Source organism: Macrobrachium nipponense, chromosome 12 (assembly GCF_015104395.2).
Source record: "Macrobrachium nipponense isolate FS-2020 chromosome 12, ASM1510439v2, whole genome shotgun sequence".
NCBI lineage: Eukaryota > Metazoa > Arthropoda > Malacostraca > Decapoda > Palaemonidae > Macrobrachium > Macrobrachium nipponense.
The window spans coordinates 95867059-95893482 of NC_087205.1; the positions used below are offsets into that span (position 1 = coordinate 95867059).

At 37.8% G+C, this 26424-nt stretch overlaps 1 protein-coding gene across 8 annotated transcripts in view; it reads right to left on the reverse strand.

Annotated features, from left to right (window-relative positions):
* Window positions 1-23463: 23463 nt before the first annotated feature.
* The window catches only part of LOC135224681 (cAMP-regulated phosphoprotein 21-like), a 309729-nt gene continuing 306768 nt past the window's right edge, over window positions 23464-26424 (reverse strand). For all 8 annotated transcript variants that reach the window (XM_064263935.1, XM_064263929.1, XM_064263932.1 and 5 more), the window contains one exon: window positions 23464-26391. In XM_064263935.1, the coding sequence (XP_064120005.1) occupies window positions 26105-26391 (287 nt within the window). In that variant the 3' untranslated portion in view covers window positions 23464-26104. The remainder of the gene's footprint in view (window positions 26392-26424) is intronic.

Sequence of the window (26424 nt, forward strand, 5' to 3'; positions counted from 1 at the left end):
CTGGGAATATACTTCGAATAGAAATATCATTGGTGATATTCCAGATTTAGTAGTGATTCATTTCTTAATTAACCGGATCTGTTAGTGAATATGTACTATTTCTTATGATTGTCAGAGAATCTCTCTCTCTCTCTCTCTCTCTCTCTCTCTCTCTTTCTCTCTCTGCGAGAGTTGTCTCCGGAATTTCATAAATTACGCGTGGCACATAGGCCTAGTTACTGCTATCAGATATACCTGATTATTTTTCTCTTTTAAGACTGTGTTCATCGCTGCTGAATGATTTCTCTTTGTTGATTGATTACTTGACGAAAGTAATGACCATAACAATACGTTGCATAGGCCTACGCTCGTATGCCATATTGTCCTAACCCGACAACAAAGCTCTAAACGCCAATGCAACCTTGACACCAGCCCTTGGAAACAGTCTAAACAATAGGAAGGCCAAAGGGCTCGTTGGGGGGCCCGGTTAGGACTCCGTTTTCTCGCTGGAAGAAGCTCTTTCTTCAGACCATGGGAAGAAGTGATCGCATTCGTACGAAACAACGCGCGAGCGCGCCCTGGTACTACAATGTCATGGCCAAGGTCACGGGTTTAGTACAAACTCCTCCCCTCCGAGGCTTCACCATTCACAGTCTGTCTTGTCTTTAAAACGCTTTCCAATGGTGGTCCGACACATCTTTCCCTGTCTGTGCCCCCGCCCTTATCGCCTTCATAACAGCCCCCCCCCCCTCCCCAAATACCCACAACCCGCCCTTTCCCTCCTCCGCTGCACCACCGGAGGCTCCCTTCGCGGATTTGTTGGTTGGGGACTAGGGGACCCTAGGTTAGCTGCTATGACGTTACCCCTTTTTTTCTGATATTTTATGATTCTCTCTCTCTCTCTCTCTTTCATTTTAAGGGCAACAAGTTGGTCAGTGACGAAATACTACACCTTAGTGAAATTGAAGATGCTGATTGTAATTATAATAGTAACGGAGCCGAATTAGAATGTATCTAAGGTAACATAGGAAAAAGGGTAATATGGTAAACAGTAATGACGTAATGAACGAAAACATTACATAATAAGATAGGATTGAAGTGAACCGAGTTCTTTATATATCTTTTCTCTCATGTTTTTGCGCTCACCTTGCTAGTGTGGCGTCATCTCACTTTAGACAGTAGTAAAGTTTTTTTTTTTTTTTTTTTTTTTTTTTTTTTTTTTTTTTTTTTTGTAGCGTTTCCTTAGCCCCAGGTGCCTTGTTTTTTTCGTCGCGTTTCTATCATTTAGCTCTTCCCGCGTCACTGTTCAGTGTCTTCAGTTTTTTTTTTTTTTTCCAACTGTTATTCAAGAGGGAAACTTCCACGAGGCAGAAGAAGTGACCCAGTAGTATTGTTGTACTACTACTACTACTACTACCACTGTTAATATAATGCAGGTAGTAGAACTTCTTTCCAACATTCATTCAGTTTATATATTTTTCTCTGTATTTATAATAACTGGTTTTTCATGGTTACTGCATTCTGCTAGTAACTCATGATAATTCTCTGCAATATGGCAGACGGTAGTTGATAAATTCTCCCTAGCTATAAATCTTTCAGATAATTGTCACGTCTTTTCACTCACAGCTGAATTACTTAATTGCTACACGAAGGAGTAAGACTCCAAGGGATTCCTCCCAGGGGGACCATACGTCCTGCTTGACCATTCACGTTGGACAGTTTATCTTTTCAAATTTTCCACTAATGCACAAATGGATGTTGAGGAACCATTAGACAGGGAATTTAAGAAGAGAAAGAAGTGTGAGTTAACACAACCCGTAGCTCGAAAGGTAGCCCCTTTCACTGGAATATAGGTGTATAGACAGTCCGCCTCACGTGGTGCACTGTAGGCCTTACTTGAGGATCTTTGCAGCGTCCCTTCGGCCACTAACTGCAATCCCTTCCATTCCTTTTATTTTACCCCCCTTCTTTTTCTCGTTCTTCCATCTTATACTTTCCACCATCTCACAGTCGTTTCATAGTGCAGCTGCTTTGAAGTCTTGCCCCTGTTACACCTTTCAAACCTGTCTATACTCTCAATATTCCTTTCAGCTCTGAATGACCTTATAGGTCCCAGCGCTGATCTAAACTCTATATTCCAATCCATGCAAAAGTAGGTAACGGATGGGCGGTAGTCTCGAACCCCATTTCTATAAAAGGGGCATCGTCTTCCATTTAGCATCTCCCAATAAATCAAGCTGGACAGACAGACAGACAAAGGGGGCGTGTTAGGCCATCAGTGGGAAAACGTTTCGACGTTTATCTGGATTTTCGACTTGAGATGAGATGAGGGCTCTTGGAAACAGACAGTACCCATAATCTTGCCCGTACCATTGCACCAGAATGGATAAACATGCCCAGCTTTCACCGGCCCATTTTTTTTTCTTTTGCAGACACTTTTGTGGTCTGGGCACTACAGACTATATGAGTTTCTCTCCCTCGTGTGCCCTTGCTTCATTCGTGCGCGTTTGCATATCTGTCTTCGTCACGTGTATAGTTACATACATAGTCACTAGGCTACGAGTAAATTAGATGCGATTTTAGTTACCAGAACATAGTGGAGTTCATTTACGAACACTTGACATTTTTGTTCCATGCTCGACATTACTTTATACAAGGTCTGTAGAATAGACCTTAGACTTTCTACACATTTTGTGTGATTTGGTTACGTAACCTTGATCATTTTCATTTACCTTTATTCCTGCGCCTACTGTTTACATCGCTTGTGACAGGCAGATTGCAATACCGGAGGTGTAGTACAGCTATCTTTCGAGTTTCCTAATGTCTTCATTATAAGTTTCAGCATTATTTCCTGAAACTGCTCAATGTTTTCTTAAATGACCTTTGCTTCTTTCCAGTTCTCGTAAACAGCCTCTTTTTTTTGACCGTTGTCGGGTATTTAGTTTTCTAGGTATCTGCCATCATGACAACCCCGCCCCTCCCACCCCACCTCCGAACAGGATATGGGCGTGGGCAGGGGCTCCTTCCGTCTAACGAAATTTTAACGCTCCCCTGAGGAGGATGTACCACCCACGCTTTAGCATTTTCCAGGTTCACCTCCGCCACGCCCTTTCTGTAGGTCACCGAGACAATGGCGCGGACGCATGAAAATTGGCGTTTGTGGAAATTCCTTTAGAGGCTGCTTCTTTATTTACTTATTTATGCTGATGCTCTCCGTGAGCACTCAACGCTGACAACTACTTCATCCTTTCCTTCATCTCAACGTCACAAAACTTTCGTCATAGGAGCGACGTAGCTCTGCACAATACACAGTCCGAAGACGAGAAATATTCACGAAAGCTGCTGTCATTTCTTTTTATAGAACGAAAACAAGTTTCGTGCTTCCTTCCTCTTCTCTCTCCCCCAGCAACTCGGTTCGTTTCTATTTTATTTTTAGTCGGAGCTTGCCTAGCATTTAAGATGCTAGAAGGAATTTCAGATAGGGTGGTCTGGAAAAAAAAAATAATAAATGCATATTCCATTTTGCGACCGGACTTTTCATGTCGCGGGAGATAACGTGTGTAACATTCCAAGTTTAAATATTTCCTTCGAACTGGGTCTTGTGTTTGGAGAAGGACGGTATTTTACTCGGCTCTTGTACCCTAATAATATAGTTAGTCCTTATAAACGTTTGTTTTGTTAATGTTTTTTTGTTACATTCATTAAACTCTTCGCATCCCGTTTGTAATATACTATATATATATATATATATATATATATATATATATATATATATATATATATATATATATATATATATGTGTGTGTGTGTGTGTGTGTGTGTGTGTGTGTGTGTGTACATATATATGTATATACATAGTTAGGCCTAATAAACGGTTGTTTTGTTAATGATTTTTGTTGTTCCATTCAATAAACTGTCTTAACTCTTTGCTTCTCGTTCATATATATATATATATATATAATAGATATATATATATAGATATATAATATAATATATATATCTATATATATATATATATATATATATATATATATACACATCACCACACACACACACACACACATATTGTGTGTATAAACTGGAAGCAACGAGTTAAGACAGTTTAATGAATGGAACAAATACCATTAACAAAACAAACATTTATAAGGCCTATATTATATAACAGAGGGGCAAAGATAAATGTGAATTGCTCAGTGTGTGCAGTGGATTTCGACGTCCTGCTGCTGAGCCTTCTTAGGAGGTGTAAATGGGACAGACTGACACTTCGTTGACATTGATTTCAAATAAGCAGTATTTACCGTTTCCACATTACATTCGTCTTCTTATTTTAGATGCAAACATATGAACAGGTTACCATAGGTGAAAGATCGGGAAAAATTAGTTTTGACGCCATTTCTCTTTCATCACTGATTGACAGAGTCCATATTTAACATTTTCTGTCGATTATTGGTACAGTTGCCATTTTTCGTACATTCCATATTTTCTTTATGATTATTCCTTGCTTATAAATCTCTTCAGTTTTACAGTACCTTTGTGTGAAAGATACATTCCATTCTGGTACTCCAGTTTGTAGTCGAGGTACTTTCTTTGTAGTAGAGATATTTTCTCCCTGGTCAAGATGTTATTGTCTTTGTGATCCGGATCCTTTCTTTGTGATCGAGATACTTTCTTTTTAATTGAGATCCTTTCTTTGTAGTCAAGATACTTACTTTGCAATTGACATCCTTTCTTTGTAATCGTGATACTTTCTTTGTGATCGAAATATTTTCTTTATAGTCAAGATACTCTCTTTGTATATGAGATACTTTCTTTGTAGTTGAGATACTTTCTTTGTAGACAAGATACTTTCTTCGTAGACGAAATACTTTCTTTGTAGTCCGATATTTCTTTGTAGTCGAGATACTTTCTTTGTAATCGAGATATTTTCTTTATAGTCGAGATACTTTCTTTGTAGTTGAGATACTTTCTTTGTAGACGAGATATTTTCTTTGTAGTCGAGATACTTTCTTTGTAACGGAGATCCTTTTTTGAAGTCGAGATACTTTCTTGTAGAGGAGATACTTTCTTTGTAGTCGAGATACTTTCTTTGTAGTCGAGATACTTTCTTTGTAATCGAGATACTTTCTTTGTAGTCTCTTTGTAGTCGAGATACTTTCTTTGTAGTTGAGATACTTTCTTTGTAGAAGAGATACTTTCTTTGTAGTCGAGATACTTTCTTTATAGAGGAGATACTTTCTTTGTAGTCGAGATTCTTTCCTTGTAATCGAGATACTTTCTTTGTAGTTGAGATACTTTCTTTGTAATCGAGATACTTTCTTTGTAGACGAGATACTTTCTTTATAGAGGAGATACTTTCCTTGTAGTCGAGATACTTTCTTTATAGAGGAGATACTTTCTTTGTAGTCGAGATACTTTCCTTGTAATCGAGATACTTTCTTTGTAGTTGAGATACTTTCTTTGTGGAAGAGATACTTTCTTTGTAGACGAGATACTTTCTTTATAGAGGAGATACTTTCCTTGTAGTCGAGATACTTTCTTTATAGAGGAGATACTTTCTTTGTAGTCGAGATACTTTCCTTGTAATCGAGATACTTTCTTTGTAGTTGAGATACTTTCTTTGTAGAAGAGATACTTTCTTTGTAGACGAGATACTTTCTTTATAGAGGAGATACTTTCCTTGTAGTCGAGATAATTTCTTTATAATCGAGATACTTTCTTTGTAGTTGAGATACTTTCTTTGTAGAAGAGATACTTTCTTTGTAGTCGAGATACTTTTTTTATAGAGGAGATACTTTCTTTGTAGTCGAGATACTTTCCTTGTAATCTAGATACTTTCTTTATAGTTGAGGTACTTTCTTTGTAGAGAAGATCCTTTCTTTGTAGTCGAGATACTTTCTTTGTAGAGGAGATGCTTTCTTTGTAGTCGAGATACTTTATTTATAATTGAGATACTTTCTTTATAATCGAGATACTTTCTTTGTAGTCAAGATACTTTCTTTATAATCGAGATACTTTCTTTGTAGTCGAGATACTTTCTTTGTAGTCAAGATACTTTCTTTGTAATCAAGATACTTTCTTTGTAGTCAAGATTCCTTCTTTGTATTCGAGATACTTTATTTGTAACAGAGATACTTTCTTTGTAGCCGAGATAGTATTTCCATAAAGAGGATATATATGTAGGTTTCCCTGGGCAACTCATGGTGTCCATCACCATTCTCTCTACGTAACGTCTTCGTAACTTCCCAAAGTCATCAGCTAGTTTGATTAGGGCTGTGCGGTTTTTAATTGGGTCAATGTATTCTTAATTTGCTCATTATTTTTATACATAATTTTGGTGCCATAATATATAGCATTACTCTCTCTTATCGTCGTGTGTCATCCGCATTGGTTTATATTGGTGCATTTATTTAAATTCTGTAGTAACAAAACACCGCCTGAAGTGAAGATCATACAAGAATAAAGCAAATTTAAATGAAAAACTAAAGACTCCCCTATTCTGCAGGAGCTACAATACTGACGATTATTGTGAAAATGCACAAGGGCCCACCAGAGAGGGAATCATCATTGTTGGGGGCTGTACATAAAATCAAAGTGAACAAAGTAAGATGCTACTCATTTCAGGAATCTTTTTGGCCCTTCAATTCCCGTAATAATCTATCATTTGTAAGACCAAGAAGTGAACATATTTTCCAGTGGCATCAAGATCCACTGCTTGATGAAGGCGAATGAAACAACGAGTAAAGAATTATAACATCTTTATTGCACAGTGTGTTCCCCTTCTGGGTTAGACTGACCGCGACACATAAAAAGATTTAATAGAAAATTTATTTATGAATCGTAAAAACAAGAGTGGTGGACTTGTGAGTTGTAAATGGTTGGATTATCAGGAATTAGGAAGGATAAATGGGGAGAAAAAGACCCAGAGGTAAAAAGGAAACCGCAAAAGGAAGAAAAATAGCTGGTAACAATGGGCGCTCTTTTTATCTTTTTCCTTTAGGAAGTAAGGCCAAGTAGGTTAGTTAATGCTTAGAAAAAGTACGTGAAATATTATTTAGTGTGTAGGGACCCCTTTAAAGCTAATCACAGTTAAATTACTTTAAAGCTACAAATAACGTTTTTTTAAAGTTTTTCACGTAAAGAATAAAGACTTAAAAAAAACTTAGCAAATCATACCGAAAAAAAAGTTCTTCGGAAACAAGAACAGAGTGCATGCAGTATCATCGAAATGATTGTTGATATACTGTAAATAACCCCTCTTGAATGGGAAATGTTCTGCGGAGTCTCTGTGGTCGGTCACAGCAAGATCTCCACGTACGCTAATCGTTGCATACTTCTTCACAACAGCACTTGGACTTTCGTTAAACTTTCATTGACGGGAATCCTCAGTTGTCGTAAACTTTTTTTTATTTTTTAGGGGGTGTGGGGGCGGGCATCAAAACGGTTCTCTTAAGACAGTACAACGGAGTGCATTTGCTGTATCATTACTACAATCGATTGCTGGGTAGTCTTATTTTTTTTCTTTGTTATTGCAGAACTTCACTAGATGTCCTTGTATGTACCGAAGTTATCATGGAAACCTAAAGCAATTCAAGATTCGTGGGTAATGATGATTATAGTAATATCATTGCAACAATTTGCTATCAGGACTTTCAACTATTTTGTAATTCTGTTTTGCCGTTTCATTAAAGACAAATTTTATTATTAAGTTGATCTAATAGCCTTTGGTTATTAATCAAATGTATTTTTATCGTACAAAGCAGGCAGCATATTTCTTTTAAGACTTGAAAACTTCAACAAATGCATTTGCCAAATAAATAAATAAATTAATAAATAAATAAATAAGTAAATAAATAATATTAATAAAAAACATGAATGTCAAATACTCATCAACTTCACATAATGTTCACACATTCACATACCTACTTAAAATTCTACGGTTCTCAGAGACAAGAGGGTAATTACTACATACAGACATGTCGACAGTAAAGATCATTACGTCAGTCCCTTATATGTTATATTGCATTTTGCGTGGACCGGGAGTGGTCAGGCTTAGTCGTAATTTATAAACCAGGAGAAACTATTGTGGTGAGATCAGAATTAAATCATTACGTTTTTTGACATATAGGCTATACCAGCTATCGTGAAAATTTTTTGATGCAATTTGAGCAGTGTAATTTTTCTTTCCAGTTTTTTTGTGTATGGCCTAAAAAAAACACTCAAATGTGTTATGCGGTAGCAAGCAATGAATTTTAATTGTATACATATAGTATATATATAATATATAATACATACATGTATACATTGCAATGAATTTTTATTTATATAATATAAATATATAAATATATAGTATATATATATATGTATATATTATATAATATAGTATATATATATATATATAATTATATAAAGTATTAATAGGTACATACCACATATATGTGTTATATGCATGTATCATATTTATTCCAATACAGATACAAACATAAAACAGCACCGAACATGTATTCATATCATATGACCATTTAAAAAAAAAATTGAAAGGTTATGCAGATTCCCTTGAATGAATGTGTAATGACGTATGATATTCAATTCATTATCTCTTACGAAAATGTAAGATCCATTTAGTACACTGTACACAGTAACAGGTGATGCATTTTCGTGTCTAGGTTAATTGGATAACAAGACGATATGATGTTTGGCACTTAGAGAGCAACTCATTTGGAAGATATGATGACAGATGATGGGTATGAAGTGAGGATGGAGGTGAATTGTTACCCTGGCGGGGCAGTGGAGGTAGAGATTGAGTTTTTAACGGGTTGCAAAATCATAAAAATACTTTTGATGGCAAAATATGCGTTACTGAGTAAAATGGTTGTTCCCTGAAGACTTGAGTATTAGTGGAGGTAACGAGTTCAAAGAAATCAGAAATGAAGATTTTAATACTTTACATTTTTTATATATATTATATATATAATATATATATATATATATATATATATACATATATAATACATATATATATATATATATATATATACTATATATATATATACTAATATATATATATATATATATATATATATATATATATATTTTTTTTCGCCACGAAGGAAAAAAAATCCTTTATTTATACATAGCATCACATTTTATATACTTCGTGATCAAGTTATTCATATATATTATATATATATATATATACACATATATATACATATATATATATATATATATATATATATATATATATATATATATACACATAATATATATATATACACACACACACACACACACACATATATATATATATATATATATATATATATATATATATATATATATATATATATATATATATATATATATATAATAGAATTAGGCCAGTTTTGCATTTTATATACATATTTCTGGAGCATTGCCAGCCCATTCCTGTTTTCATTGGGAATAAATTCAGTTTAGCTTCATCAAACTAACCTTTCGGCAAATTTTTCAGAATAAATATGCTTTATTTTTTCCTGTCTGTCAGTCATACTGATTCTCCCTCTCAGTGAATATTATTATATAATATATGTTAATAAATAATTAATGATAAACTTAGAAAACTGCAAAAAAGGACGCAAATTATTCCACTTAATGATAGTCCCTTGTCAGGGATCAGTTTATTGACCCAAAGTTAATGAAACAAATGAGGTTGAAGAACGAAAAGTGGATAAAAATCTTTAGATGATTGTTATATCTCATTCCTTTCTTCTTTATCATCCAAAGAAATTAAATGTATATACCCGTAAATTAACAATGTACAATGTGTATGATTTTGAGTATGACCAGACCACTGAGCTAATTTACTTAGCTATCAGATAGCTGGACCAGAAGATTTGTTTTTATAAGTAATGAAATATTTATCCAACACAATACTGCTGCAAATGACAAAGTACAGTGAGCATCTGTACATTCTAACCATTCATTTTTTTCATCTGTGTCTGTTTCCTGTTACAATTGCATTATCATAAAAAAGAGACAGTGTGGAAATTACTCATTTTTTCCATAGTATTGACAAAATCATTGTCTTCAAAGAGATTGTTTTAACTGCTTGCATGGCAAGTTAAACTACTTTGCTAATGTGACTGCCATTAAAGATATGCTGATAAATGAAAATTTTTCCACATTCATTAAATCGATCAGGGCTAGAAGTAGAACACATAAAAGCTTTCAGCTTCCTCTGAGCAGTGACAAGAATCAAATAACTAAAAACTGGGTGCTTTTCTGGAAAATCTAGACAATGGTTTAGCAGTAATAAAAACAACCATTTGCACTAACGAATATGTATCATCGGTATATGAGAAATAAACTAAAAATTTATCACCATTACTAATGATCAAAATGGGGACATTCACTTGGAACCAGCCCAAGAATGTTCACCAAATACCAAGCAAGCTTTCATAAACTAGAATGCCTAACTGTTGTGGATACCAAAAATGAAGCCAACAGAGGGAAGGCAGAGTAAAATAGAGATGTAAACAAACAAAACAAATGAAAAACAGATAAACTACAATTGAGGAATATTGAGACATTATGACAATGGTATGTGGCCTCTTAAAATCATTACATTCTTACACTTTCAAGCATCAACATCAATACTTCTGTCAAGAAGACTGCTTAACAGTTTTACAACAAGCAAAACGAATAGCCTCGGGTATTGGGCAGTATGGTACTACCATGGAACCTCAGCAGAATGTGGATGCTGATGCTCTTCAGACCAAATAGAAACTATACGTAATAGAGTTAGCAGACATTTCCTATTAAAATGGAGCTCGGTTAAATGGTCAGGTAGAACTATCTGAATTGTTAGGAAAAGACACAGTTGTCACTGAGCAATTTTTTCCAAAGGATAAAGATCCGTGGAGGGTCTTGGAAATTAAACAAAACATATTCCAAAAGGTGCCAAATGAAAGGTTTAAGAATGGTACGTAAACTAGTTTCATGAAATTAAATGACTTGAGTTTTTAGTGTTGAAGGAAGAAATTGTTTGATGAGGACACTTGAACAGTACGAAAACTGTAACATGAATAAAATGTCAAAGTTGCATTGGCATTACAGCCATCTGAGATTATTGATTTGATTTCTTGAAAAGAAAACAAAGGAAAAATGATAGTACATCATCAGTCTGTATTGGAATGTCAGTTAGCTGGGAATCACAATCTCTATATACCAGTGTGTAAACAATTACGTAATTCGATTAAGCATTGTGGAATATGTAATATGGCACCTAGAACACTAATGTTTTAATGATAAGACCAAGATAAATTTTTGCAGAAAGGAAAAGTCCTCTTGCAACAAACCTCTTGGATGTTCATAATTTTATCTTTGAGCTTTAATTTTGGCATGTCAAATTTACATTTTGCAGTTAGTACTCTATTTAAATTTGGTTCCTTCATAAAATTGTAGCAAAGATTTTGTTTTCACAATGATGCCTGTTCATATCTATACATGTTAAACTTTCCAGTAAGGTTTACTCTATTCCTTTTAATTATTACTTTGCTATACCAAAGGAAAATTTTATCAATGTCCCAGGTACTGCAGTAAGTGAGACCCATGCTTGCTTGATAATGGATACACAAACTAAAGCACCTGTTTATCATTATAGGTTTCAGTATGGAGTACTGGTCATAGCCTGAAACCTGCATCATGTGTGGGTTATAACAAGAGCTGGCATTAGCATAAGGCCTACCTAGTTCACAACAACAATACACCTTTCAAGGAATTTTTTTTTCTAGCCTTGTTAGAAGTTTAGCCATTACCCTGAAGGTTACAAATCCTTCCCAAGCTACTCTATGTAGCTTACCTTTTTCAAAATGTACTCCAAAACAATGTATAAATGGAGAATGGTGAACTTACATCAATGCTGAAAATGTATTAATTTCCTTTATTATCTCATAGTCATAGCCTATAGTACTCCTAAAAGTTCCCATTGACTCAAAATGGTGTCCTTTTTTCTAATGCTCAAGGTAAAAAATGATTAATGCAAAACATCATTAATAAAATGATATTGTTATTTTACAATAAAGTTTTGTACATACTTACCTGGCAGACATATACTTAGCTTACGTCTCTGACGTCACGACAGAATTCAAAACTCGCGGCTAACGCGACAGGTAGGTCAGGTGATCTACCTTACCCGCCGCTGGGAGGCGGGTTGTGTAAGAACCATCATACCTTTCTTGCCAGATTTTTCTCTCTTATACCTGTCTCCTGAGGGGAGGCTGGGCGGGCGGCCATCAATCGTATATGTCTGCCAGGTAAGTATGTACAAAACTTTATTGTAAAATAACAATATCATTTTTGTACATGAACTTTCCTGTCAGACATATACTTAGCTGATTGACACCCTTGGTGGAGGGTACAAGACAGAAAATAACAAAGAAAAGGTAAACAACACCTGTTGTAGGATAAAAATAACCTTGGTTCTTACCTGTTTAGGCTGAAGACTTCATAGATACTGTCTATTAGTCTGCATAGCCATAAGAGCTACAGCGAGGGCGTGACCTACAGCTGAAAAGACTCTTTGGGTCTACTAACGGGACTTGATATCCGCTTACTTAGTAGAATCCAAATGTCGGGATCATGTCAATGGGGGCGGGGTTCGCCCATCTTCTATGACAGAACCTGTCCACTACCAACGCAGGGAGCTTCAAACCAAATCCGATCACCTAACCAAAACTAATGTTATTAGCATTACGAAACGAAAAAACGATGCCTACCTGCATCATTTTTCATACAACCATATGAACCCAATTACCAAAAAAAAAAACAAGGGCAAAAACTACTAAGGATATGTTCCAGCTCCCTGCCCCAGCACCGAATCCGCCGATACGTACGGGCCTAACGCGAAGCACTCGTCATACGTAAATACTGACGTCTTTTAGGTAGTGGTTGGCGAATACTGAATTACATCTCCAGAATGTAGTTTTCATCAGATTCTGAAGAGACATGTTCTTCTTAAAGGCCAAGGAAGTGGCAATTGCTCTTACTTCATGAGCTTGACTTTTAGGATCTTGAAATGTTCCTCATTACAAGCTTTATGTGCTTCTTTCACAACACTTTTCTAATGAAGAGAAAGACAGCGCATTTTTCGACAATTGGTCTGCTGGGGTCCTTTACAGAGCACCATAGTCTATCCTCAATGCCCTTAAGGGTTTTCTTCTTTCTGAAGGTAGTATTTTAAACTCCTAACAGGGCAAAGAGTTCTTTCAGGTTCTTCCCCTACTATGGCAGATAAACCACGAACCTCAAAATTCCTTGGCACGGATTTGAGGGGTTCTCATTTTTTGCCAAAAAACGAAGGAAGGAAGGAACAAACCACGGAATCTCCTTTGAAAACCTACCCTTCCTTCTAGGGCATGAATCTCCAATAACCCTTTTAGCTGATGCTAAAGCCATGAGAAGAGAGCTTTCCTCGTGAGATCTTTGAAGGAGGCTAAATGTGGTGGTTCAACTAGCGGACCTCAGGAAACGAAGAACCACTTCCAGATTCCAACTTGGAACTTCGCTCGAGGTTTCTTGGAAGATTCAAAAGATCTTAAGAGATCATGAAGATCTTTGTTATTCGAAAGATCTAAATTCCTATGTCTGAATACCGCAGCCAGCATGCTTTGGTATCCTTTGATAGTAGATACTGCCAAACCGCATTTTTCTCTGAGGAAAAACTAGGAAATCTGCTATCTGAGTCACAGAGGTACTGGAAGAGGAAAACTTCTGGTTCCTGCACCAACGGCGAAAGACGTCCCACTTCGACTGGTAGACTTTAAGGGTCGAAGGTCTAGCTGAGGCGATAGCCTTAGCAGCTTTTGTCGAAAACCCTTCGCTCTGACAAGACTTTTGACAGTCGAAAGCCAGTCAGATTGAGAGCGGGGAGGTTTCTGTGATACCTGTCGAAGTGGGGTTGTTTGAGCAAATCTTGTCTTTGTGGAAGTGCTCTTGGAAAGTCCACCAACCATTCCAGTACCTCTGTGAACCAATCTTGGGCGGGCCAGAACGGAGCTACTAGCGTCATTCTTGTCCTCTCCGAGAATAGCAAATTTCTTGAGGGTTTGTCCTAGTATTTTGAAGGGGGAAAGGCGTAGACGTCTAGCCCTGTCCAATCTAGGAGAAACGCATCCACTGATACTGCTCCTGGGTCTGAGATCGGGGAGCCAGTAAAGTTCCGATTCTTGCGTTCTTTGCTGTTGCAAAGAGATCGATGTGAGGTCTGCCCCATCTTCTCCACAGGTCTTGGCATACTTCTGAGTGGAGGGTCCACTCGGAAGGCAGGAGTTGATTCTTCCTGCTCAAGAGATCGGCCCTGACGTTCCTTTCTCCCTGTACGAATCTGGTGAGAAGACTGATCTTCCTTGTTTGAGACCACAGCAGAAGATCCCTTGCTGTTTCGTACAGGGAGAAGGAGTGCGTCCCCCCCTGTTTTTTGATGTACGCCAAGGCTGTTGTGTTGTCCGAATTGACCTGCACTACTGCATTTCGGACGTGGGGTTCGAAGGCTTTCAATGCCATCCAGACTGCCATCAACTCTTTCTTGTTGATGTGCCAGGACACCTGATCCCCCGTCCAGGTGCCTGACACTTCTCTTGTCCCGAGCGTCGCCCCCCAACCTGCCTCCGATGCGTCGGAAACAACACATGGCTGGGGTTCGGCATGTAGAGAGACATTCCTTTCACAAATCGAAGTGGGTTGTTCCACCACCGAAGGTCTCTCTTGATTTCCTTGAGATCTTGAGGGAGAACTCCAGATCTAGGGAGAGACGCCTCCAGTTCTGGCCGGGGTATAGGAAGAACTGTAGAGGCCTGAGATGCAAACCTTCCTAGAGAAACGAATTGCTCCAGCGAGGAGAGTGTCCCCAGCAGACTCATCCACTCCCTCGCTGTGCATGCATCTTTCTCTAGGAAGTTCGTTTATCATTTCTCTAGCAACGAGCTATCCTCTCTGGCGACGGAAAAGCCCGAAAAGCCAGAGAAGCTATCCGAATCCCCAGATAGATCCTCTCTTGACTGGGGATTAATTGAGACTTCTGGAAGTTCACCAGAAGTCCCAGCGAACTTGCCAATGTAAGGGTCTTTTGAAGGTACCTCCAGACATCTTTCTTGAGATCTGCTCGATTAGCCAGTCGTCGAGATTAAAGCGACACCCTCACTCCCTCCAAATGTAGCCACTGCGCCACGTTTTTCATTAACCCGTGAAAACTTGGGGTGCAGTTGATAGGCCGAAGCACAAGGCCTTGAATTGGAAGATGTTTCCTCCCATCATGAATCGTAGATACTTCCGTGAAGAAGGATGGATCGGCACATGAAAGTAAGCGTCCTGAAGGTCTAGAGACACCATCCAGTCCCCTGGACGAAGAGCCGCTAACACTGAGGAAGTTGTCTCCATGGCGAACTTCCTCTTTTCCACAAAGACGTTCAGGGCGCTTACATCCAACACCGGTCTCCATCCTCCTGAGTTCTTCGGCACTAGGAAAAGTCTGTTGTAAAAGCCCGCAGAGCGGGGATCTTTCACTAGTTCTATAGCCTCCTTCTCTAGCATGAGAATCTACGCTAGAGAAAGGGCTTGATTCATGATGGGGGTCCTTGTACTTGGCTACCAACTCCCTCGGAGTTGTCGTCAATGGTGGTCTTGACGAGAAGGGAATGAGGTATCCTTTGCTGACAATCGATAGGGACCAATTGTCTGCCCCTTTGTGGCCCAGACGTCGGCAAATTTCAGTAGTCTGGCACCCACTGATGTCTGGAGTCCTTGACCGCTATTTCTTCCCTCTGACTGACTTAGAGAAGGTTTACCTCTCTTAAAAGGTCTAGTCCCTCTGGTTGCAGAACCTCTGACCGCGGGTCCTCCTCGAAAGGGCTCCTGTCTCAGAGGAGTCTCTTTCTTGGTCTTGGGTTGGAAGACAGAGCGAGGTTTCCTGGTCGCCTGGGCTAACATGTCCTGAGTAGCCTTAGCTGAAAGGGCACTCGAGACATCTTGGATAATTTTCTTGGGGAACAGAAGCGGAGAGAGTTGAGCATACAAGAGCGAGGCCCTTTGCGCATGAGACACTGCCTTCGTGAGAAACGAACAGTAGACCGACCGTTTCTTAAGCACTCCAGCTCCAAACAGATGAGGAGACTTCACTCGATCCGTCTCTCACTGCTTTATCCATGCAAGTGAGTACACAGTTAAGATCTTCAGGAGACAGAGCATCTGGGGTCTTGGTCTTATTAGCCAGAACATCTAAAGACCAATCAAGGAAGTTGAAAACTTCCAGGACTCGGAACATTCCCTTCAGTAAGTGGTCAAGTTCGTTCATTCCCCACGTAGTCTTGGCGGACAAGAGGGCGGAACGACGAGCAGAATCCACTAATGAAGAGAAGTCCGAGTCCGCAGACGAAGGGAGAGCGAGGCCTAAAGGTTCTCCCGATTCGTACCAGAATCCCAATCTGCCGGTCAGTTTAGACGGAGGGAAAGAAAAAACCGTCTTCCTTTCTCCTTCCTTAGAAAGGAGCCATTCCCCAAAACCTCTCAGCGCCTTCTTCATGGAAACAGTAGGTTTCATCCTTACACAAGACGAAACCTTCGACGTCTTCGAAGTGGAGAATAACGAAAGAGGAGAAGGGGGAGCCACAGGAGAAAGGATATCTCCAAACTCTTGCAGGAGTAACTCTGTTAGTTTCTTATAGGAGGAAACTGAGGCGTCTTTTGGTCCTTCTTCTTCTGAGGGGTCCTGTTCCTCCTGAGCTGAAGAGCCCTCCTGATCCTTAGAGGCGCGACTATTCTTAAAGGAGTCTCTAGAGGAAGTTAGACGTATACGTCTTGGAGACAATGCTTCAGGCAAGTGTCTACTTGCAACAATCCGTTCTTGTCTGGAAGGAGTGGCGTTTCCCGCAGATTTCTTGAAGCCTAATAGGGAGTCAGGCGGCAAGTCAGGTGGTGCCAGAGGCTCCTGTTTGAAAGAAGAACTTATCTATCAGGCTCTTGGCGCCTATCCAAAGGAGAGGCGGCTACCAGGGCGAACGGCGCCTGCCATACGAAAAGCGCCTACCAGGCTCTTGGCGCCTGAACCGAGGCGAGAGAATCTCTGGTGCACGAGCGCCTACTAGGTGAGCGCCTACCAGGGGAAGAAGCGCCTGCTAGGCTCTCGCGCCGTGACTCGAGGCGAGTAAAAGTTGGGAGAAGAGCGCCTGCCAGGCGAAACGCGCCTAACAAGCTCTGACGCCTGTCCAGCGAAGGGCGCCTGTCCAATTTAGGGTGCTTGTCAACCGGAGAGTGGATGCGAGACGAGGAGCGGCTACGAGGTGAGTAGTGCCTACTAGGCTCTTGGCGCCTGTCAAGGGTAGTGATCCTGTCTCGAGAAGAGCGTCTGTAGGGTGAGGAATCTCCATACGCGCAGTTTGCTCCTTGTCCGAAGGAAGGAAAAGAAACTTGTCTGTCAGGCGAATGTCGCTTAGATGCAGATGCGATCTTGTCCGAAGCAGAAAGCCTCCTGCGAGAATCCGAACGCACAGGTGAGCGCGGCCGCTTCCGTCGAATAGCGAGAGTCAGGAAAGGGGAGGGAAGCCTGGACTTCTTTACAGGAAGCGGAGACGTCCTTCCTACGACGAGAAGACACGCAAAGAGAGCCAGCCAGAGCCGAAATCTGCGCCTGAAGGTTAGCCAACACCCTTGCAGGAGAATTCACAAACTCGTGAACAGGAGACGAGGCTCGATCTCCGCTTCGGGCCAGGGAACGATTACTCCTGAGAATCTCTTACGCTTCTTCGCTTCCACCTCAGGCTCTTCCGAAAAAACTTCAGGGCTGGAAGGGCGGGCGCAGGGAGCGTTCCAGGCTCTCTTTGAAGGGCGCGAGGCTTCCGAAGAGCTCCATCCTCTTTTAGGAGAAGGCGAAGGCGACGACGAGAAGCACTGGCGCAAAATTTCTCTCTTGGAGCGATCCAAGTAGCCTGGGAACGATCAACAGGAGCTACCGAGGGGACGCCTGACCGTTGGGGATGCTCCCTAACCTTCCTGCGGCTTTCGACTTTCCTCCTCCACTGGGACTGGGAGTCTGGAAGAGGTCTAGGCCTGGAAGCATTAGGGAGCCGATCAGACGCACCCTCCACTGCACTGGGTTCACTGCACAAATCACTATTGGAATCACTCTTACCTTCTAGTTGTTTGATTTTCCTCTCCATACTGCGAATGGTGGCTTTCATTGAGGCCACTTCCGAAGGCGCATCTTCGGCTTCGGTGTAGGGAGCAGGAGCTGAAACTGACAAAGGAGCTACTTCTAAAATAGGATTATCTACATCCAACTCGCTAATACGAGATCTACTACTGCTCCTGGAAGAAGCTTTCCTAACTTTATCCTTTTCAAGCTTCCTCAAGTAGGAAGACAAAGACTTCCATTCATCCTCATTCAGCTTTTCACATTCATTACAAGGGTTATTAAAGGTGCATTCATTCCCTCTACACTTCAAACATACTGTGTGAGGGTCTACCGCAGCTTTCGGTAGCCTCACCTTACACTCAGTCATACAACAAACTCTAAACATAGCGGTTTTCTTAGTATCAACATCAGACATCATGAATCCAAGAAAAATCCAAAGAAAAATCCAAAGAAAAGTCCAAAACTGTCCACAAATCGCGAATGCCAGGCCAAAAGATCGGGTACTTCACCAAAAGTCCGTAGAAACAATCCAGGGCGAAAACGAGAAAAGAATCCAACTGTCAAGAGGTACGACAAACAGGTGTGTCGACACCGACGACAGAAAAAAATCTGGCAAGAAAGGTATGATGGTTCTTACACCCGCCTCCCAGCGGCGGGTAAGGTAGATCACCTGACCTACCTGTCGCGTTAGCCGCGAGTTTTGAATTCTGTCGTGACGTCAGAGACGTAAGCTAAGTATATGTCTGACAGGAAAGTTCATGTACAAAAAAGTTTTTTTTAAGGTGAGGTGGATCTGCTCACTAGGGATGAATTATTCCACAGGATAAAGCTATTTAGCCGTTTAAAGATGGCTCTTAATATAGATATTGAGGACTTTCAATAGGGCTTGAGGTAATATATACTAGAAATATTAGACTAATAACTTGTGATTTCATTTAAATGATTTCATGCAAAGAGCACTATCTGGTAGCAACTGAGGAACATCAGTTTAATCTGTTGAAATGGGCAGTATTCAACAAGAATTTTTTTGACCAATGACAAAAACCTTGCAGGTCTGGATGAAAACTGACCCATCCTTGTCAATTTAGGAAAAATGTATGTATCTTTCACGGTCTGACATTGAGGTTAGAATACTTCTCTATCACGAAGACCTTCATAAAGCACTAATTTATGGAAAAGTTCACCTTGAAAATACTCACAGTACTATATAGATAAATGGATACATGTGTGCATGTACACATAATGGATACAGAAAAATATAAAACCTAAGCACAAATCATAAATTTTTATTAATTTCAAAGAAATAATCTGCAGGAAACTTGCTTTTGTCTTAGTCCATGATTGATCTAGATGTAGAACATCTCCAAGCAACTGAAATATACTGTACAACCAGTTAATAGTACATATAAAATCACATCTCAGTTATCTGATGAATCCAGAGCTCTGCATCTGGTAACTTATACCCCTTAACACCTGAGTACAAGAAGAGGTCACCTAAAGGCAAGGGTCTGTGATAGCACAACGACAGCTTAATCTAAAACCAACCAACCACACAAACAGAATCACTTGAAAAGTTAACTTTCCGTAATCTTTTGCTCTCGATTGAAATTTTTAAATGAAAGGAAATAGGAATGTAGGCAAAGAATGCTGTCACAAAACTAGAAAGGTAAAAGTGTAAGAAGTGCTCTAACAACTCGCACACTTTTTCTTTTTTAAACTGGTTTTGTAGTTTCATTATTGGCAGACGTTAGGGTATAGGGTCACTTCACTTAGCATATATTAAGAAAATAAAGCAGTAAAACTTATTCAAGTGCTAAATTTTTTTTTAGAATAAAAATTATCAAGCACTCTTACAATTATTCAGCAATTGTTTAGTGTGATAGACCTAATAAATGGAAATATAACAGCATGTTTATCCTCAGTTTAACTGAGCAAAATGAAAGTTTAAAATTATGTGCAGTAAAAATAGACCAGATTAGGTGTGATTCACTTGCACATTCATACACATTCCAACATACATGCACACTGTACATATACTGAGAATACAGCTTGAAGGCCAGCACCGTACGGTATATCAAGACAAGGTGCATAGCTGAAAGGAAATAATATCCAAAAGCTTGTATGACTGTGCGAGAAGAATTAAAAATGAAGTAATGAAGGTGACAATATAGAGATAACCAATCAAAGGTTGCCCAAAATGTATGTTAAATGGCGATCTTGCTAAAACGGTATAAAAAAGCATTGTACGTATTGATTCTCATGATTATGAAGTTGCTCTCATTTATTCAGTTTTTCTTTCTTTTTTTGCTAACCAGACAATAGGTAGTAGGTGTGGAACCAGCTGAGCTGTTAACATAAGTTTTTCTGTGCATAATTATATAATGGTTTTAGTTTATATATGACGTGTTGAAACAAGAATGAAAATTCTTTGCCATACTTAGCTTTGAGTAACAGTGTTTCAAATAGTTTTTTCATTGAAGAAATGAAATCTTTGTGGATGAGAAGAAATCAATTCCATTTACCTTTCATTGAGTTGACTATATAATCTGTCCTTTGTAACAAAAGATTTTTGCACATCAGACTAAGTCTTTTACCCAAACAGTTGAAGATGATTATACAAACTGAATAATATTTCATCTGCACAAGGCTTGTTGTGATATTAGTTATATGTTGCATGTGCCGAGCATCAAGATGTTTGATGATGTGAACATCTAGAGAATTCTTTAAAAGATCTATTTCATAGAATTTTTTTTTATTACTTTTGTTACATACACTATTCTTGGAAGGCTCCAGTTTATGTTACTGTAATTACTGAACATTGTTGCAAGACAGTTGTCTTTTCTCAATTTTTTGTAACTTGCATGGCATTGATTACAGTGGTGGCCATCATGTCTCTTATAATAAAAAATCCTACAATCACTGTCAGTTACACATATTACTTATAGTAAACCATATTGTTATGATTTGACATATATGTACTGTATAAGTTCAGTACTGTATATAACTATTTTTTGTTTCATTAAGTATTGTTTATTAATACAGTATGGTTTATAGAACTATGCTATTTACGAAGCACCATATATATTCATATGGAGGCTATGAATGGCTAGTATGTAACTGATAAATTAGTCATAAGCTCACACAAGCTGAGCAAGTGTCCTGTAATTTAATTGTGAGAATGATAGATAAAATATAGTAAATGTACTCTTTGATTTCAATTAAAGACTGAAATTAGAACAATTGCCTACCAACATTTGGTATAATGTTTTAAACAAGTTTATACCTAGCAAGTTGCTGAAAAATGATAGAGTAACAAATTATTTTTTGTCATGTTCATAAGGAACTCCAACTTTTATCTATAAACAGCATGTCTGCATCTTAAAGCTAAGTGCTTTGTTATGGAGTTATTTAAATTTTTGTGAATATTGATTTGTAATCACATAGTGATCTAACCAGTCTTATGCTGGCAAATGTTCTTCATAAAAGAATTTTGCGCATTGTCATTTTGATTGAACTAATTGTGTAGAACTGATTTATTCCTATACTCATGGCTTTTGTTGCAATAGTTGCATTACCCTGCTTTGCTGTGCTCTTGTCATGGCTGTTGAATAATACGTATTAATTTTCTAGATTGAATTCCACTGATGGCATTCAAGCTTTATTACAAAGGACAATTATAAATAGCCTGTTACAAAGGTATACTTGTCAAAATGTGCACATTCAGATGTTTTGTTGTCCAAAATGGGATAAGATGATTACCCTAAAAATTATGGTACTATTATCGTACTGAAATCCCTAATAAAAATGAAACCCACAAAGTTGATGCTTGTTTCATAGGTTATTAAGTATGGATAAATTTTAAGAAGATGCATGCACGCACACATATACAAAATTAAAACCACATAGATTAAAATATTGTACTCAATTTTTTTTATTTCTAGTAAAAATGGCAAACTCCATCAAAGAGAAAAAAACAAGCATAATAAAAACCTTATTCCAAATGAAAGGCTGCTACAATTTGTACTGTCATACATGGTTGATAATAAAATTTTACTCTTCACTCTGCAATGTTCTTCACTTTTTTGGTGAATGACTTCTGTAGATTTGGCTTTTAGGTACTTATCTAGCAATTTGATGGTTACACTACATATTGAAATTATCCCATGCTTGAATTCTTAAAAGAATAGTTTTTCATGACACAAATAGGTATAAATCCCTTGGGTACTAATTGATAGTATAGATTAATCAAACTTATATTTGAGTACTGTATTCTATTTTTTGCTAATTATTGCATTTTTTAAATTTCATGAATCGATTTAAGAGTAGCGTAATACATATAAGATACTCTACTAAGAAACTCAAATGCAGTGGAGAACCTAAGAAAAATACTGTAACGCCATAATCTACCATCTAGTTCTGTCAAGGTTCCTATGACACATAAATGTACTGGAACTGAAAACACCACAAGAGTTCTCTTTGGACCCTTCTGCAGATTATTATTATTAGTATTATTATTATTATTATTATTATTATTATTATTATATTATTATTACTATTATTATGATATCACTGGGGAAAGCAAACCCAGATTGAGACTGAATCTGGACAACCTGTGCCCATTTCATTTCATCTTGAATATTTGTGTACAATTGAATTTAATTCCATTTTAGCAAAGCGAACCGAATGAACTCATTCAAAATGTTCATGATTAAAACTTGACGTACTGCCTTATTTATCATATACTGGCAACAAAAGGCAAAAGAAGCCACCACTGATGGTGGTGGGTAATTTATGGAAGAAGATCAGTATGTATCTGATTTTAGCATAAAAACAAGCACAATTATGAAGGCGCCCCTCGCCGAAATTGGTCAAGGCAAGTCTGTTAAAATCAGTCATAACAGTTAGTTCTGAAGGTAATAGTCTAGCTAGTTAGGTCATTTGAGAAAAATCTACCGTAATTTGTTTAATTTTTAAAAGCAAATAGGAAACCCAAGCAAATGAAGGCTTTCAAGATGATTAGTACTATAATGAATGAAGTAACAACGTTCTAAGAGTAATAAATGAACATCAAAAATCGCTTACATTGATTGGTGTCTGTTCTCAAGCCTTGGTACTGTCCTACAAAGTCATGAAAGATCCACAAAGAAGTTCTATTAGTTCAGATTACCCAGACGTCATGTCTACTGTACAAAGCCATAGTCTGTATATGTTGCATAGTATCAGCAGAGCTAATACAATTATGTTCACAGAATAATTTTATTTTTAGTAAAAGAAGTTTCATAAACAGACTGAACAACTCACTACTAGAAAAAGAATACAATTGATTATGCCTTTAATACAGATGGAATTTGATTGTAACAAATATGTGGACAGAATATGTTAATGAATGTCATTTACTTTCATCAAAGGAGTACACTACATATTTCTTTCCAATGTATCTTTGAGTTTGGTTAACAAAGTAATCATACATGACTAGGGCATGAGATCATTGGGATATGAGTACCTGACTACCAAGGATATGGCAAAATGCATGATGAGATTTCTTATCCTAAGAGGAAAAACAATATGACATCAACAGAAACTGCTACTGTCTTGAGTATTAGTAATGAAAATAACTTGAAATGGTTTTATTTACTTTTTAGTTGCAAAAATTAGTGTCTGCAAGACAATCCTTTTGCCTTATCAATTTTCTGTTATTCTACATTAATGGTACACAAAACATGTCACAGAAACTGCTCCTTGTCTTCAATAACATGGACATTAAAGAGAACACCAACAGAATGCGCTAATGATATTTCAAGACTGTGCTGAGTTATCAGAAACAAAATACAGTAGAACATAATGCAATAAGTATATTATAATCGTTACATAATGACTTAACTCGAAGGCCACGGCTATAAAAATTTTTAATTGCTTGGATTAGAGATATTGGTAAAGCACTCCATAATATTTAGGTTCAAATAAATTACACGGTATAAAAACGGAAATGGAATAGTAGTGGCAACTAAGGTTTAAGAGATAAGAAAAGATTCTGATAAACCTGATAACAAAGCAGCTGCAGTGAAACACCATATTTCTACAAAAGGCTAGTTGGAATTGAGCCAATTCACTAAGTTCATATCAAGAAAGTGCACAAAATAGGATGAATTGACGTATTCAAAACAAGGACAGGGATATTAAGATATTTGGTAGAAAATGTAGATTTCAATTATAATGGGAAACATATGGTATTCTCAAGTCATGGTAATCCTTGGTGTTGGACATGAACTTTAATTGTTACTATTATTGTAACTGAGTATAGAAGAGCACTTCTGATGATTGAGTAGAGCAATCATAAACCCTTCTTCTATCTCCTTATTACAGTAAATTAACATCTTGTGCTCTGGTAGGAGGGAATGGATGGCAACCCAACTTTCCTTGTAGCTGACATCTACAGCTGTATATTTGGGCTGGAATTCTGTGAAACTTGCAGATGAGTCACATAAGCTGCCGAGTTATGCACTGACCTACAATGGGAGCTGGAAGCGAGGGAATTTCTTGTGGACGTTAAACTTTACTGACTAGTCAGTTTAAATACTGAGGCACCATATTGACGAATTAACCGTAACAGAGATGGAGATTTACTTTCTCTGATTAATGAGTATTCATTTAGTATTCCTTACAATGATGAGCGATGCTCTTCTTCAGGACCAGCACCCTTACCATCAGTTTTAACTAGGCAGGTTAGTACTAGATCAATGACTATTAAAAGGAAACAGTAGGCAGATGTTCAATAGCTGTACAAAAATAGTGAATAATAAAGACTTCTGCATCATTAATACCTTCTTAAAAGTGAACAACAGATTGCAGAATCAGTAAAAAGAGATTCCTATGAGAACTACAAAATAGCAGTTTTAGTAGGTAGATAACTTGGACTTGTGTCAAATAGTAGTTGCCAAGCTTGTATCCTTGACGTATAGCTGCAACTGAGGGATGCTTGTAAATCCTCAGAGTAGTTATTTTAGATAAACACCTGTTAATAAACTACTCTGAAAATTCAGTCACTCATAAAGCTTGTGAATACTGTTTCTGAACACATTACTATACTGATTCTATGGATTTCATTTCAGCTTCAGATTTCCTACAATCACTCTTCTCCTTCATAAATTCTCTTCAGGGTTATCATCAGTTTTTTTTTAGTGTATCAAACTCTGGCATACAGAAGAATATCTTCACAAATAATAAGTAAATTCTAAGGTAATTTTATGATAAAATAAAAATGAAATTTCCTTTTCCCATACGTATAATGTTGAGTATAAAATTTTTCATTGTTTTGATGAAACTTATGCTGTTATGTAAAGTATTATGCAACATCAGTAATTCTCTATGATTAACATTCATGTCATGAAGCCTAATCAAATGATCACATACTGCTAAACTTGCTGCTCTACTCTATCTGAGATCAGTATTTTGTCTGCTTTAATTCTATTTTTTCCTACCTTCACTGATTATTGCTGTTGCTATTTATTCTCTTTGACATAATAGATGAATATGAAAATTTAGAACATGTCCCAGTTTTATTTATACCCAGGTGTCCTTTAAACTGTAGGCTGTAATATACAAGATACTTGTAACTTTGTCAAAAATAAATATTTCTACTGCCATAGTCAGATATATACCTATTTTCACTTTGTATACAAAAGAAATCATATATGAATGTGTTATGAGGATTGTAAGTAATAAATATCCACCAAACTTATAATCCTCAACACTTATTTTTATAACATTTAACAGATTAATTTCAGAAATATATATAACTGAACAGACACTACATAAGGCTTTCTTCAACCATCACTGCAGCACCTATCTAGAGAGACAAGATATTTTGTGATAATTATCACATAATCAGACTTAAAATCTAAGGTTCCCATATCATGAAAGCTGGAAATGGGATAAATGCTTCAAAGCATATCAGGAATTTTTCATTCGTTTGACTCTTGGCCTTCCACTGAGAGCTGAGGTGTCATAGTGTCTGCATTACGGATATAGGAAGTTCGTGACCGCTGTCTGCGCACTTTTGGCGGTCTTGCTAGGCTGATGGGGGCAAGAGGGGTTGGAGTGAAGGCATTAGGGTGTCTAGGCCGTGTGCCTGTTAATATTAGAGGAGTAGCTCTCATATGGCCTGGTGCACCACCACCAGGTAAGGTACCACCACCCATACCACCTGTGTTGGGAAGCCCGCTTGTACCCCCAAATATCCGCATATCACCTTAAAGAGGAGATACAGCTTAATAGTTTGATC